A 16,883-nucleotide genomic window follows, 5' to 3' on the forward strand; every position below is an offset into this window, starting at 1 on the left:
TGAGATGTGAAGTTTGCAGCACACCACAATGAACAGAGAGACCTGTTGAGGGGAGTATTGAAGGCTGCCTCCAGAGCAGTCTAGGCATCAGAATTGCTGCTTCAGTACCCCTATTATCTGCTCCAAGATGTTGTAGGTGGTGGTATGGCTCTCATTGTAGTGTTTAAAAAAGGAGGCAGACAAAACGCAGGAAACTATCTACCAGTTAGCTGAACATCTATCGTTGGGAAAATGTTGGAGTCCATTTTTAAGGAAGCAGTAGCAGGACATTTGGAAAAGCATTATTCAAGCAGAGTCAGCATGGTTTTATGAAAGGGAAATCATGTTTGACAAATTTGCTGGAGGTCTTTGAGGAAGTAATGAGCAGGGTGGATAAAGGGGAATCAGTGGATGTGGTGTATTTTGATTTTCAGAAGGCAGTCGATAAGGTGCCACATAAAAGGTAACTGCACAAGATAAAAGTTCACGGGGTTGGGGGTAATATATTAGCATGCGTAGAAGATTGGCTAACTAACTGAAAACAGAGAGTCGGGATAAAGGGTAATTTTCTGGTTGGCAAAAGTAACTAATGGGGTGCTGCAGGGATCAGTGCTGGGGCCTCAACTATTTACAATCTATATTAATGACTTGGATGAAGGGACCAAGTGCAATGTTGCCAACTTTGCTGATGATACAAAGAAGGGTGAGAAAGCAAATTGTGAGGAGGACACAAATAATCTATAAAGGGATATAGACAGGCTAAGTGAGTGAGCAAAAATTTGGCAGATAGAGTATAATGTGGGAAAATGTGAGGTCATCCACTTCGACAGAAAAAATAGAAAATCAAATTATAATTTAAATGGAGAAAAATTGCAAAGTGCTGCAGTACAGGGAGACCTGGGTGTCCTTGTGCATGAAACACAAAAAGTTAGTATGCAGGTACAGCAAGTAATCAGGAAGGCAAATGGAATATTGGTCTTTATTGCAAGGGAGTAGAGTATAAAAGCAGAGACATAGAAACATAGAAACATAGAAAATAGTTGCAGGAGTAGGCCATTCAGCCTTTCGAGCCTGCACCACCATTCAATAAGATCATGGCTGATCATTCTCTCAGTACCCCTTTCTTGCTTTCTCTCCATACCCCTTGATCCCCTTAGCCATAAGGGCCATATCTAACTCCCTCTTAAATATATCCAATGAATGGCATCAACAACTCTCTGCAGCAATTCCACAGGTTAACATTCTCTGTGTGAAGAAGTTTCTCCTCATCTCAGTCCTAAATGGCCTACCCCTTATCCTAAGACTGTGTCCCCTGGTTCTGGACTTCCCCAACATCGGGAACATTCTACCCGCATCTAACTTGTCCCGTCCCATCAGAATTTTATATGTTTCGATGAGATCCCGTCTCATCCTTCTAAACTCCAATGTATAAAGGCCCAGTTGATCCAGTCCTGCTACAGCTATACACGGTATTGGTGAGGCCATACCTAGAGTACTGCGTACAGTTTTGGTCTCCGTATTTAAGAAAGGATATACTTGCATTGGAGGCTGTTCAGAGAAGGTTCACAAGGTCGATTCTTGAGATGAATGGGTTGACTTATGAAGAAAGGTTGAGCAGGTTGGGCCTATACTCATTGGAGTTCAGAGGAATGAGAGGTGATCTTTTTGAAACATATAAGATACCGAGGGGGCTCAACAAGGTAGATGCATATAATTAATGCTGAGATTCACTAATACCACCCGACCAATATTTTTTGTTGTAACGAGCACATTTGGCGAAACTAACGCCCAGGAGATTGCCCACCATCACTTTCACCACCTCGCACACACATTGCCCACAATATCGCTCGCCCAAAAAAACACCCGGATAAAGTGGGACTGTTCTGAACTAACGGCAGCGGTGTGCCTGCCATTTTTAAATCGCAGATCGCTTCATTCAAAAGGCTGCTTCAACTTCGGGGGAGTTTGGATTTACTCTGGAATTCTCCTCAGGTGAAGTTACTATCTCAACAGACATATTTTCAGAGTCTGGACTATTGGGGGTTTACTCTAGGTGTACTTTATTGAGGAAATTATTGCTTCTGATCAATCGCTATGATACTTTCATTGTAATGGGGCCAGCCATTTCTCAGCCTGCATCGATTAAAAGCAGATGCTACAGAGTGCAGATGGCTCAATGTGTGATGCACATCATTATGTCCCCAATTTAAGACGTGCAAGAATGAGGAGGAGGGCCAGACCATACACACCTCGCACGTACAGGGAAAAGAGTTCTTACCTCGATGTGTCTGACCACACCTGCCTTCGGAGACTGCGCTTCCACAAGGTGGTGATCAATTAAATATGTGAGCTCATCAGGCCACATATGCAGCCTGCCATCAGGATATCAGTGTCGGTCGAGGTCAAGGTCACTGCAGCACTGTCTTTCTGTGTGTCCGGTTCCTTTCGGGCCTCCGCGGTCGAGATTTGCCCTCTGTCTCACCCATCGCTGCATTAGACAGGTCACGGAGGCCCTGTATGCAAGAAGGATGGACTTTATCAGCTTCCCCATGATCACAGAGGCTCAGACTGACAGGGCTGGAGCATTCTACCACATTGCTAAGTTCCCCAGGGTGCAAGGAGCTAGACAGTGCACTCACATCGTCATGCTGCCACCTTCTCAGGACCCGGAGCTTTTTCGTAACAGAAAAGGATTTCACTTCCTGAAGGTTCAACTAGTTGTCGACCACAACCAGATCATAATAGCAGTGAATGCCAAATGTCCGGGCAGCTTCAATGAGGCTCACATCCTGCGTGAGAGCACTGTCTCTAACATCTTTAAAAGTCAGCCACAAGGACAATGCTGGATGCTTGGTGATAACCGATATGGCCTAGCCACCTGGCTGATGAACCCCCCTGCGTTATATCCCACCAAAGCTGAGAAGCGATACAACCAGAGCCAAAGAGACACACACAATGTGGTCCAGAAAACAATAACTGTGCTTAAGCAGCGCTTCAGATGTCTGGACTACTCAGGAGGGGAGCTACAATATAACCCTGAGCAAGTAGGTAAATTCATGGTCATGTGCTCCATGCTGCATAACCTGGCTATCAGGAGGGGACAAGAATTGCCAGAAGGGACTGATGGTCCACCTCAGGAGAGAGAGGAAGAGGACGACGAGGGGCTGGATGCACACCTAGGGCCATACAATCAGTCTGGCTATGCAACCATGCCCATGACCCCCTCCAGACCGCAGGAAAGAGCCTGCGGTGGCTACACAGCTGCAAGACTCTTACGTGAGGAGCTGATATCTGATAGAATCACTATCTAGCCAAACAGGAGTCTCTTGCCTCTTTATATCCTTGTTCCACACAACAATCCCGTGACAATGCTGACATACTGCTGTGTGTGTGCAGCTCAGACATCAATGGTGCCCATCACCTTGGTGCCAGTTAAAGTTTACATTGATTGAAGTTAAGTTTTATTTAACCTTTTCATGTTAAGGAGTCACCAGTGCGTAATGGTCCAGCTCTCTGAGACAATGCGCAACAAGGTTATGGTCAATAAAAAAAAAAATTATACCAACATTGGTCTGAAATCATAAGTATCACGGGCAAAAATACCCAACCTCCGCCCACACCCCATTTTTCCCACCACTGACATCAATCAAATGTTCAACATGTCCAGCAACACTGAATACAAAGGCAAAGCAAGAGGGTGGTCCCCTCCCCCCATACATTACAACAAATTGCATACACCCAGATGGAGATATAACACAACCATCACCTGCGGACATGCACCTCACTTTCCTTCCCCCCTCCCCTTCTTCTCCCCACCTCTACCCCTTCCCCTCCTCACTCCATGGCGCCTGGCCGAGGAGCTCCTCAAGCGGTGCCTCATTGGGGGGGATGAAGGCAGAGGTGGTGTTTGCACAGGTATGGGAGCAGGGTGTGCCGAAGGAGCAACATTCTCTGATGCAGAAGCAAGATCTTGGTCCTTCCTCTCATCTGTCATTCGCAGTGGTGGTGCGGAACCTAGGGGTGGAGTGTCGCACTTTGGGACCATTGGGAGGCCTGTGCCAGCAGCGTTCCTGGCTATCGCATCCAGGGCCTCTGCGGAACGTACTCAGTCACAGTGGTCAGCTGTCGGGATATGCCCCCCAATGATTTGATGAGCTGTTCACCAATGTCTACAGTCCTCCTGGATAACTGTACCATCTCTCCGCTCTCATATGACGCTCGTGGACCAGACATGCCACGTCCACGAAGCCTCCGCGGAGTCTGCGCTGTCCTGGGAACAAATGGGGTGCCCTGTGAGGTGCTTGGGGCCGATACCTCCAGAGTGGAGGCAGGAATGACTGGAGGACCACTAGATGGCCTTGGGGTGGAATGGCTTCTGAAGCGTGGCGATGCAGGTTACTCAAAGTCCACACTCTCATCCATAGAGAACAGACCCAGTCCGGAGAGTCGGGCCCCGTGCCCCCACCTTCTGGCCTCTGTGGTTTTGCCTGGGGCAACGCTGCTGGCTGAGCTGCAAAGCACAACTGAAGTTATTAGAGGAGAAGGAGGTGCTAGGGTGACAAGGTGAGTCCAGCGCTACACACAGCATATGCACGACAAAAGCACCACCGCTATCAAAATCATCACAGACATCACATTTCACGACCATCAACACATTTGCATTGCAATGATTTTCATTAGGCCAGCATTATTTCTAGGACAATTTCAGAAATCATCTATCATATATGATTGTTCGGATATGAGTGGGCGTGGCATCTATTGACTACATCACGCAATAGTGGAAACTTTACTCACGTGGCATCACTTCAGGGTCTGCAGATGCTTCCGTGGCTGTCCGGGTGTGATGTCGCTGGGCACTGGTGGCCCCCCCACTCGTTCGCCTCTGCACGGACCTTATCGTCGATAGCTTCTTCTGTAAAAGGTGAAAGGATGACATAGCATGAGATCATTGCGTGATATCATTGCTAATTACTGTCACAGAGACTGATACAACACATAACCGATAGATGTAATCATAATTATTATAATTATTATCATTCTTTACCTAAAGACATACACCGTGACTGTAGGCTTTGAGTAAAACATTCCCGGTAAAAGTGAAAGACCTCACATCTGCTGATAGTCACTCATGACTGTTACAAATCAAATTATATAAATACATAAGTACATGTAAATTAATGTAATACTTACTCTTGCAGATCTCACAAGGTCGTTCCGTCGTTTGCAGCATTGGTTGCCCTCATGCACCTCGTTGGTCGCCGACGAGACCACCTCTGCTATCTCAGTCCATATCTTCTGGTAGGCTTTTGGGGTGGGCTTTCCATGCCCTCCCTGTGTCAAATCACCCCATCATAACTCGACCTCCTACAGGGGGGAGGTATTTGCATCGTCCGAGAACCTCCTGGCTCTTTTTCACCCTCCAATGTGCTCCTCTCCCACCTCACTGCTCTCGCCAGCGTCAGTCTCCACAACATGCTGTGATGCTTCCTCCTATCCCTCCATTATAGGCCAAATTCTGGCAAATATGTGGCTGGTAACAGCTAATTTTTGTTTCTCTATTTGCTCCAAAGCTCTAAACTCTCCCTCCTTCCTCCCAAAGCAGTCATGCCACACCCACACAGGCCTTCAGTCCCTCTCAGCTCCCTCTCTCTCTGTCTCCTCTTCTGCGCATGTCATGATGACCCTTGACCTCCTGAATCGCGGGAATCGAGCGTTGCCATGCCGGTGCTAAGGACGGCGACACTTTATGGCAGAAGGTCAGTGTGATTTAACACTACCACCCATTTCATATCGCTCGCGGTAACGCCCAATTTCAAAAATGGAGACTAGGTGCTTTGAGAATGGGCGAGAAGCCGGCGATCTGAAAACCCATTCTTACCGCCCACGCCGGAAATAACGCCCATTTTTGGGCGATATGCACAAAAGTGTAAAATCTAGCCCACAGTTTCAGAATAAAGGGCCACCCATTTAAAACTAGGGGGATCAAGGGGTATGGCGAGAAAGCAGGAATGGGGTACTGAAGTTGCATGTTCAGCCATGAACTCATTGAATGGCAGTGCAGGCTCGAAGGGCTGAATGGCCTACTCCTGCACCTATTTTCTATGTTTCTATGAGAAATTTCTTCTCTGAGGGTTGTAAATCTGTGGAATTCTCTGCCCCAGAGAGATGTGGAGGCTGGGTCATTGAATATATTTAAGGTGGATTTTTGAGTGATAAGGGAATAAAGGGTTATAGGGAGCGGGCAGGGAAGTGGAGCTGAGTCCATGATCAGATCAGCCATGATCTTATTAAATGGCGGAGCAGGCTCGAGGCACCAAGTGGCCTACACCTGCTCCTATTTCGTATGTTCTTATGTTCCTCCGGCTCTGTGGTGGGGTTGCGGAGGCGGGGGTCATTAGTCAATTGGCCAGGCTGTATCCCTTGTCGCCGAGCAGCCAGCCTCAGCCTTGCCATGGTGGTCGGAGCACAGTGCTCTCCCGCAGGATAAACACATCATGTACGCTTCCAGGATAGCGAGCATTGACTACGAGGATGCGTTGCGTGTTCACACACCAGCTACACATTTAGGGAGTGGTATCCCTTTCTGTTTCTGAAAACCTCTGCAATGGTGCTCGCAAGGCCATATGTGTGCTGTCAATTGCTCCTTGCTCCGTAGGGAAGCCCGCTATCCTGGCAAACCCACATGCGCGCTCATCCTGTTTCTCCCTTGTCCTCTGGAAAATAATGAAGTCCATTCTGCATATGTAGTGTGCCTGTGTGACGTCGTGGATGGAACGATGTGCTGCAAATTGTCAGACACTGCATATTCCCCTGATGCAGCCTGGAAGGAGCCAGAGGCATAGAAGGTGAGTGTCACCGTGACCTTTACTGCGACGGGCAGCGCAGACCTGGTGCCAGTGTGACACAGCAGGTCTGCCTGCAGAAGATGGCATATCTCTGTAACCATCTCCTTTTGGAAGTGCAGCCTTCTCACGTACTGCTCCTTCGACAGGTTCAGGTATGAGCATTGCCACTGGTGAAGACGTGGCGGGTATGGCCTCCTGCACCGACATCTAGGGGCTCTCCTCCTTCAGCCACCGACATGGCCAACAGCCCTTCTCTGTTGACACCACCTTACTAGAGCATCTAGAATGCCATGCTGGTGATGTAGTAAGGCACCCATTAAAGTTTGGCAAATTACTTTTTGTAATGCTGAACTGTTATGTGTCTGCCGCTGCAAGCTCAGAGGCTCAGGCAGCATGCTCTGACTAAACGTTGCACTGACTGTGACCTCCGAGGGAAACATTTCCTTATCCCTTTAAGTAGCCACCAGTTAACGAACCTGCAAGCCTGTACCGACTGTTTTTGCAGACGTCGTTATTGGCGGGCAATCAATGGGGCACATGCAGCAAATTTAGTGACCGGACGCAAGCGTGCGCGTTGCACCAGGATTACAGCACAATCAGAGTCATCATCACCAGACAGTCACTAGCGGTTTGTGCCCCTGGTGAGCCTCTAATGAGTTTTGCGTTGGGGAGCTAAAAACTGCGCTCTCGGTCGCTAAGCTCTACTGCTATAGACAACCGAAAATCCAGTCCAATGTCTTTTGTCATGATCGACTATTTTTGTTTATTTGGCTCACTTTGACTTTTGAGCAAATCTATTGTTCCCTTCAGACAACCAGAGTTGTAGAGACTTTGGAAATATTCTTTTTTTATTATCTTTTTTGTTCCTTGGCATGGTATCATTAATCTTTTTTGCTATGCTATTTTTATATTTCTTCTGTTTTTTTACAACATGCCAAAAAGGTAATTTCAATATGAGCTTTTATGATCTAAAGAAAGATCCTTTTGTCAAAAGATATAAACAAAACATTTCTCCTCACAGCAATGTTTTTTAAATATTCTGGAATCATCAAAATAAGCTCCAGCAAATCAATCAACAGTGGCAAAGTACATCTGCGAGAAATAAAAAAAGAACCAATATTTGTATATTACTATTGTACATTTATTTCCATCATAGATTCTTAGACGAAGTAAAAAGCAGACTGCAGCTACTCTTAATGATAATTACTGACCATGCTTATTAATAACAAGTTGAGTTCAAGGCAAGGCACCAATTTTCCCGGTTTGGTTGTCATTTTGATGTGATGTGTAATTATAAACCTTTATTGGGGAGGGGGGAGGGAGAAATATTTTTTTGCTAATCACCAAATGCTTTTAGAGAAATATTTAAAAGTTTATGTGTATGTGTGTGTAAATGAAATAAAATATACCTGATAAGTTATGTTCTGTGAAGCAGGCGAGTGGTGTTGTTTGCAATAAACAAATGCAGTCTCAGTAAGGAATAAGAGTTTGATTTGTCCGTTAGAAGAGAAGAATGATACAGGATTCATGCAGCCAGATTGTGCTCTCTATCTACTGGGTATACTTCTACTTCAGTCACTGTCTGAACACCAGGTTAGAAAAGACAAGCGATCATCCCCAGAGTAACCTGAAAAACAAATTGAAATGGAAAACTGAAGAGAAGAACATAACATCTGACCTCCATTGTTATGGTGGCTGGAGGTCAATCAACCTAGCCCCAGGACAACGCTGCAGGAGTTCCTCAAGGCAGCCTCCTAGGCCCAACCATCTTCAGCTACTTCATCAATGACCTTCCCTCCATCAGAAGGTCAGAAGTGGGGATGTTCACTGATGATTGCACAGTGTTCAGTGCCATTCACAACTCCTCAGATAATGAAGCAGTCCGTGCCCGCATGCAACAAGACTTGGCGACATTCAGGCTTGGGCTGATAAGTGTCAAGTAACTTTTGCGGCAGGCAATGACTATCTCCAACAAGCGAGAGTCTAACTACCGCCCCTTGACATTCAACAGCATTACCATCGCCAAATCCCCCACCATCAACCTCCTGAGGGACACCATTGACCCAAAACTTAACTGGACTAGCTGCATAAATACTGTGGCAACAAGAGCAGGTCAGAGGCAGGATGTCTCACCTCCTGACTCCCCAAAGATTTTCCACCATCTGCAAGGCACAAGTCCGGAGTGTGATGGAATACTCTCCACTTGCCTGGATGAGTGCTGCTCCAACAACACAAGAAGCTCAACACCATCCAGGACAAAGCAGCTCGCTTGAATGGCACCCCATCCACCACCTGAAACATTCACTCATACCACCACTGATGCACCGTGGCTGCAGTGTGCACCATCTATAAAATGCACTGCAGCAACTCGCCATGTCTTCTTCGGCAGCACCTCCCAAACCCATGGCCTCTACCACCTAGAAGAAGAATGCAGGCAGCAGGCTCATGGGAACACCATCACCTACAAAGTTTCCTCCAAGATACACACCATCCTGACTTGGAAATATATCGCCATTCCTTCATCATCGCTGGGTCAAAATCCTGGAACTCCCTCCCAAACACCACAAAGACTGCAGTGGTTTAAGGCGGCGGCTCACCACCACATTCTCAAGGACAATTATGGATGAGCAATAAATGCTGGCCTTGCCAGCGACGCTCACATCCCGGAACAAATAAAATAAATCTATATTGTGAGAAATAAGGGGCAACTTAATAAAAAAGTAAGCAACCTCAGCTTCTATTCCAGTTTCTGGATATCCAAAATGAAGCCACAGAGAAAGAGCAGGTAAATAGGATTCAATTGGATAATCCTGACATGGAGCGACCAGTGGCACAAATACAATGAGTTAAATGGACACCTTCTGCGCTGAAATGTTTTTGATCCGATGACCAGCTATTTGACAGACATTGAATGTGTTCTCTGAAGAACTCTATTTAGACTGAATTTGAGTAACTGAAGTCTAAGCCAGTTTTCATTTACAGAACTGAGTCGGCATATATCCAAATTGAGTCAACATGTTATTGTTCTTGTTAATTAGTTGTCTCAGATCCAGGCAGTATGTTTGCTAACTCAGGCTCCGTAATCGATCTCAGGTTCCGCAATCAATCTGGCTTATCATCAAGAATATTCAGTTACTATACATCAACAATCAGTTGTTCTATGGGTGTTTGCCGTATGAAATGCCCAATTTTAAAACTGGTCCACAGCAACAAAATCTAAACTCAGAATAGTTTAGGAACCAAATCAGTGCTAAATTCCCAGTGATTGAAGAAACTGCACTTACACCAAAAATTAACCTGATGTTAGCACAAACTCTGTGTTGTACCCAAAATGAATTCCATCTCGACCCCTCACAGCATTGCAGGAGGAAAGTATGGCTATATTTGTACCTGAGCAGTTGCCAATCACCTTTGTAGCACATTGCCATATTGGGTGTCTTTCTCTAATGATTTTGTTTTCCCTTTTGCAGCTACAATTAACCATGACAAAAAAATAAGACCAGAAGTGAATTTTGTCTTTGTCCTTTTATATTTTGGAATTTTTAAAAATCAAGTTAGGAATTTTTTTAAGCTTTTCAATCATGCACTTTTAAAGTCGCTAAACTTTAGGGGGGCGAAATTGCCCAGCGTCCCGTTTGAAGGTGGTAACCTTCCGGGGCCAGGACATTTATCGCCCGGCCTGGAAGTTCCGTTCCATCGCAGTATTCGGCTCTTCCACCCTTCAACGGAGGCGGAGCGTTATTGGAGGTGCATCGCATCCATGGAGGGGCGCTCCCGGGGCCCTCCCATTCACTTAAAGGGGAGGGCCGCTGCGCGCTCTGCAGTCCCTTTGGCAGGCGCCACTGGACCACCAGGGACTCCCTCAACTGGGCCAAGTGCTCAGCACCCATAATGGAGTGCCAGTCTGCAGGATGGTGGCCCAATCGAAATGAGGGCCGCCATTATCGGGTCGACAGAAGAGTTGGCGGATAGAAAAATACGACGGCACCCAGCACAAACAGTCTCCCTTTTAAGGGGCAACCCAGAAGCTGGCGATGCCATTCTCGCCACCCAGGCCGCAAGGGGATCAGCAAGGGGTGGTGAGGGATCGGCGCGCAAAGCGTTGACGTCATTGCTAAGTGGGCACCGGCCTGGGGTGCAAATCGCGGGTAGTGGTGTTAATGACACAAACCTGTGAGACAATTTCCCCGGAGGCACTATCGAGTCCTTCCTCCAGAAGATAACCTCATTGCGCCCCATTAGCGCCCTCTGGAGGTGCTAACGGGGCTATAAGAAAGGGTAATTTTGCTCCCTTAATTCCTTGTATGTAATAATAAATTAAAATAACAAGATTATACTTGGATAGAAATGTTTTGTATCATTGTAAGTTTGATGCAAGACCTGAATATTAGAAAAATGGCCCAAAAAGTCTAATAATGGCCCGGATTTTGCAGCCAGCAGTGAACTAACAGTACCAGCCGTTCATTTCACTTACACTTACCCACAAACTTTCTATGGGTTTTTGTACTAGAACTTGCAATGAGTCGAACTCCAGCACGGCACGGCGCCCTCTACAGCGGATCTGCGACCAGGGTGAGCAGGCCAACTGTATAACTCCTTAACCAATCCAATTGAAGAATTCTTACTGAGACATGCAAATTATGAACCAGGAAGTGTAAGTTAGGATATGATTCAATGCCAAATTATGTACAAAAAGCAAAATAAAGAGAGGGAAAGAGAAATGGGATTAAGAGAGAGAGATAAAAGAGACAGAAAGAAAAAGTAAAAGAAAATTTAAATTTTTTAAATTTCCATCAATAATTAAGATCTGAAGGCATAAGGCTCCACACTTGGAAAAGTTAATTTTCAGTGACAGAGAGGTTGTTTGACAGTAATTAAGACTTATCACGTCATTAAAAAGTTACTTACACAGGAATGGACAAGCCCTAACTTTTTCAGGCGTGTTTACATAAGAACATAAGAATTAGGAACAGGAGTAGGCCATCTAGCCCCTCGAGCCTGCTCCGCCATTCAACAAGATCATGGCTGATCTCGCTGTGGACTCAGCTCCACTTACCCGCCCGCTCCCCATAACCCTTAATTCCCTTATTGGTTAAAAATCTATCTTTCTGTGATTTCAATACATTCAATGAGCTAGCCTGGGCAGAGAATTCCACAGATTCACAACCCTCTGGGAGAAGAAATTCCTTCTCAACTCGGTTTTAAATTGGCTCCCCCGTATTTTGAGACTGTGCCCCCTAGTTCTAGTCTCCCCGACCAGTGGAAACAACCTCTCTGCCTCCATCTTGTCTATCCCTTTATTATTTTAAATGTTTCTATAAGATCACCCCTCATCCTTCTGAACACCAACGAGTAAAGACTCAGTCTACTCAATCTATCATCATAAGGTAACCCCCTCATCTCCGGAATCAGCCTAGTGAATCGTCTCTGTACCTCCTCCAAAGCTAGTATATCCTTCCTTAAGTAAGGTGACCAAAACTGCATGCAGTACTCCAGATGTGGCCTCACCAATACCTTATACAGTTGCAGCAGGACCTCCCTGCTTTTGTACTCCATCACTCTCGCAATGAAGGCCAACATTCCATTTGCCTTCCTGATTACCTGCTGCACCTGCAAACTAACTTTTTGGGATTCATGCACAAGGACCCCCAGGTCCCTCTGCACTGCAGCATGTTGTAACTTCTCCCCATTCAAATATTCCCTTTTACTGTTTTTTTTTCCCAAGGTGGATGACCTCACATTTTCCGACATTGTATTCCATCTGCCAAACCTTAGCCCATTCGCTTAACCTATCTAAATCTCTTTGCAGCCTCTCTATGTCCTCTACACAACCCGCTTTCCCACTAATCTTTGTGTCATCTGCAAATTTTGTTACACTACACTCTGTCCCCTCTTCCAGGTCATCTATGTATATTGTAAACAGTTGTGGTCCCAGCACCGATCCCTGTGGCACACCACTAACCACCAATTTCCAACCCGAAAAGTACCCATTTATCCCGACTCTCTGCTTTCTGTTAGCCAGCCAATTCTCGATCCATGCTAATACATTTCCTCTGACTCCGCGAACCTTTATCTTCTGCAGTAACCTTTTGTGTGGCACCTTATCGAATGCCTTTTGGAAATCTAAATACACCACATCCATCTGCACACCTCTATCCACCATGCTCGTTATATCCTCAAAGAATTCCAGTAAATTCGTTAAACATGATTTCCCTTCATGAATCCATGTTGCGTCTGCTTGATTGCACTATTCCTATCTAGATGTCCCGCTATTTCTTCTTTAATGATAGCTTAAGCATTTTCCCCACTACAGATGTTAAACTAACCGGCCTATAGTTACCTGCCTTTTGTCTGCCCCCTTTTTTTTTTTAAACAGAGGCGTTACATTAGCTGCTTTCCAATCTGATGGTACCTCCCCAGAGTCCAGAGAATGTTGGTAGATTATAACAAGTGCATCTGCTATAACTTCCACCATCTCTTTTAATACCCTGGGATGCATTTCATCAGGACCAGGGGACTTGTCTCCCTGGAGATCCATTAGCCTGTCCAGCACTACTCCCCTAGTGATAGTGATTGTCTCAAGGTCCTCCCTTCTCACATTCCCCGTGATCAGCAATTTTTGGCATGGTTTTTGTGTCTTCCACTGTGAAGACCGAAGCAAAATCATTGTTTAAGGTCTCAGCCATTTCCATATTTCCCATTATTAAATCCCCCTTCTCATCTTCTAAGGGACCAACATTTATTTTAGTCACTCTTTTCCGTTTTATATAATCGGTAAAAACTTAGTATGTATCGAACATGCAAAAACAGCAGCATAACACCATTCCATGTTTGTGAAGGCAGAGTGTCACAGCGAGCTACCAGTGTAGCGAAGCTGGAAGAACAGGACAACTCGGACCTCAATCTCCTGATTTCCGCGTTTAACTGCGCATCTGTGATCACCAGAAGTTGCTGTCCGATTTATTCTTTAATAACGCTGAGCGCCGATAGCCTCACCATTACTTTTACACCAAAATTCGGGCCATAATTAGTCGAGTGTTTGCCAAGAGAAAAATTATGTTATCATGAACAAAATAATTAAAACGTCATTACTCCTTTAAACGCTCCAGAAACGTTATACCATTCCATTCATTTTGGTTGATTCCTGAAATATTCTACATTCAGAAATGTTAACTGTGCATTTCTTTTTTGTAATACTGAACATTCGAAAATTTCAAAATGAGTTTGAAAATATTAGAACAGATAAAGTGTGTGCACTTTGAAAGCTGCAGCAAATATTTATTATTCTTCTCAAATAACTGACTTTTGGCAGTCAAATGATTCCAATTAAGTATGATTCCAAATGTCATTTTGACCTATAGCACCATAGATTTGTCTTTTCTTTTTTTGTGACTATAAAATATAACTGTTTTGACAATTTTTCCATTATAAGCAAGCCTTGATCTTCCAAATGAATCTGCATACACCAGGTGACACATTATCTGATTTGCAACTGCAGTCCTATTTACCGATCACATTTAATCTTATTCAAGTTGTGCTTTTAGATTACAGGGATGACAAAGGTTTGTAATTCTAAAGGCACCAAATCACAAGACCTGCAATAAATACATTTGAATTGCATCTTCTAAAATGAGTTTACCTAATTCATGAAGATTTCAAAATGCTTTACCTTATACGGGATCATTTCTGAAGTATTATTCATTTTATAGATTAATTTATATCCTTTTCATATAGCGCCACAAGTAAAGACCCAAAGTACCAGTGAGCTTCAGTGAAAGCTGGGAAACACTGAGTATTGAAATTAGATGGAGGCACATTAAGTAATAAGAGAGAATGAGAAAGTTAATGATTTTTTAAATAGGGTGAAAGACTTTAACCGACAGACAGAGATCTGGTACAGCAAAGTGAAACTATAACCAAGATTATCTTTTTGGATAAACCTTGTGGACCATAAAGATATGTATCAACTACATTGACACGTGCATATCCAAACTGGACCACATTTGTGTTCAAGAAATTTCAAAATAAAACACTGCAAATATTTCTGCTGGGTGTCCAGCAAACATGCATACAATTACTCACCAATCTAACATCATATACAAGTTTTTTTTTAATAATATTTTTATAAGGCCTGAATTTCCAGTCCACTAATGATATACCCTCTGACACTTTTTGTGTCAAATTTTGTTTTTGTCTTTTAACACTCCTGTGATGTGCCTTGGGATGTTTTTCTACGTTAAAGGTGCTATATAAATACAAGTTGTTGTTGTTGTCAACATTTATAATAAAAACAGTGTTCCTTGAACACTTACCTGTCATGGTGTAGGCCTCCCACCACAGCATTGACCTACTTGTCACCCAATCACTCTGTTTGCTTTTCTTGGTGATGCAATGACTGGCGAGCAAATTGCACACCTCAGCCTATGCATTGGTACCATCCTGTTCACTTTCTCCTGTGCTATGTTGCTAGCTTCCAACCTACTGCATTAGGCCTTGGAACCTCCATTGCAACCCGAGACCTTTACCCCTGTGAACCCTGACTACCCGTGACCCTTAATCCAACTCTACCCCCTGACCTCAATCTCCCAGCTATCTTTTCCTTGGTGGCTAATTGAATTTTAAAACACAGGAATGCCTGCAAGCACTTAAACTCATTATTAAACCATATAGAGAATTAACTGTTTAATTGTGTTAGTAAACTTAGCTCAGATAGTAGAGGCTTTTAGGGTTTTTTTTTTAAACATACCTTTAGAATCAGCAAATATATTTAAATTGAGCTAGAAATTCATCACCTTTCCGCACATTTACCGTCTATATTACTGCCCATTTTCCACCGGAAAACAGTTTACCGCTGAAATCAAGCACAAACTCGAAATTACCGCCCATTTACTGCCCAAATATCGCAGACGGTAAATTCATCAGTCAATTACTGCCGGTAGTAAACAATACCTCCTGCCCATTTTTTTAATAGTTATTTTGACGTTATTTTTTGTGCAATGCCCAAATACCGCCTAAAAATACCGCCGGCGGTAAAGTCATCAAATCACCCATTTTTACAATTGGACTAAAATACCACCCGGAAAACCCATGTCTTATTGATCCTAACCCAGCAGTAGGGATGCCATTTTGAAAATTGGAGGATCTTGAGGAAAGGTTGTTTGAAGTTAGTGAGAGCTTAAAAGTTATTTGGAGTGCAGTAAAGGGTGTTTGAATTTTTTCGAGAGAATCTGAGCACATTGTGGTTAATGTAAAGGACATGTATGGTTATTTGAGGACATTTTCGAACATTAAAAAGGAATGGGGCTTGTAATTTCTTTGCCAATATTGCTGACTACTTATATGATGCAGAATAGAGCTGGAAGAAAGTTTATTGAAGAGCATCATGAGCCCAATCAAAGAGGTCACAACTTATGGGGAGGACGAGGAGGCCTTACCCCCCAAAGAATTTACAGGGAGAAGCACTCATACCTGCACCTGTCCGATACACTGTGTGTTAGAAGGCTGCGCTTCCGAAAAGAGGTGATCAATGAAATATGCCAGCTCATAAAAACAGACCTGCAGCCTACCAGCACCAACAGGACCACATTGCCTGTCGAGGTGAAGGTGACTGCAGCACTTGCCTTCTATGCATCCGGCTCCTTTCAGGCATCAGCTGGTGGCTTATGCTGCATCTCTCAGCACGCCCCACATCGCTGAATTCGCCAGGTAACTGATGCGCCTTGCACACACAGGATGGACTTTATAAACTTCCCAATGACCAGAGAGGCGCAGACTGAGAGGGCTTTGGGTTTTTCCAAGAATTGCTAACTTCCGCAAGATTCAAGGCGCCATTGACTGTACACACATCACCCTGTAGCACCTTTAGAGGAGCCAGAGGTTGACTGAAACTGAAAGGGATTCCACTCCCTGAACGTGCAGCTTGCCGTCAACCACTCCCAGCGCATCATGGCAGTAAATGCCAATTTTCCAGCGAGCATCTATGATGTGTACATGAGAGCACTGTCTCTGACCTGTTTAATACTCAGCCACAAGGTCACTGCTGGATGCTGGGGGACCAAA

General features: G+C 44.6%; 1 protein-coding gene across 1 annotated transcript in view; it reads right to left on the reverse strand.

The window, feature by feature from the left end:
• slc23a1 (solute carrier family 23 member 1) overlaps positions 1–15,143 on the reverse strand; it is a 132,160-nt gene extending 117,017 nt beyond the window's left edge. Inside the window, exons 1-3 of the mRNA XM_070877661.1 lie at positions 15,137–15,143; positions 10,234–10,294; positions 2,258–2,264 (exon numbers count right to left, since the gene is read on the reverse strand). Of these exons, the coding sequence (XP_070733762.1) occupies positions 2,258–2,264; positions 10,234–10,294; positions 15,137–15,143 (75 nt within the window). The remainder of the gene's footprint in view (positions 1–2,257; positions 2,265–10,233; positions 10,295–15,136) is intronic.
• Between the last annotated feature and the right edge of the window lie 1,740 nt (positions 15,144–16,883).

Source organism: Pristiophorus japonicus, chromosome 4 (genome assembly GCF_044704955.1).
Source record: "Pristiophorus japonicus isolate sPriJap1 chromosome 4, sPriJap1.hap1, whole genome shotgun sequence".
Lineage (NCBI taxonomy): Eukaryota > Metazoa > Chordata > Chondrichthyes > Pristiophoridae > Pristiophorus > Pristiophorus japonicus.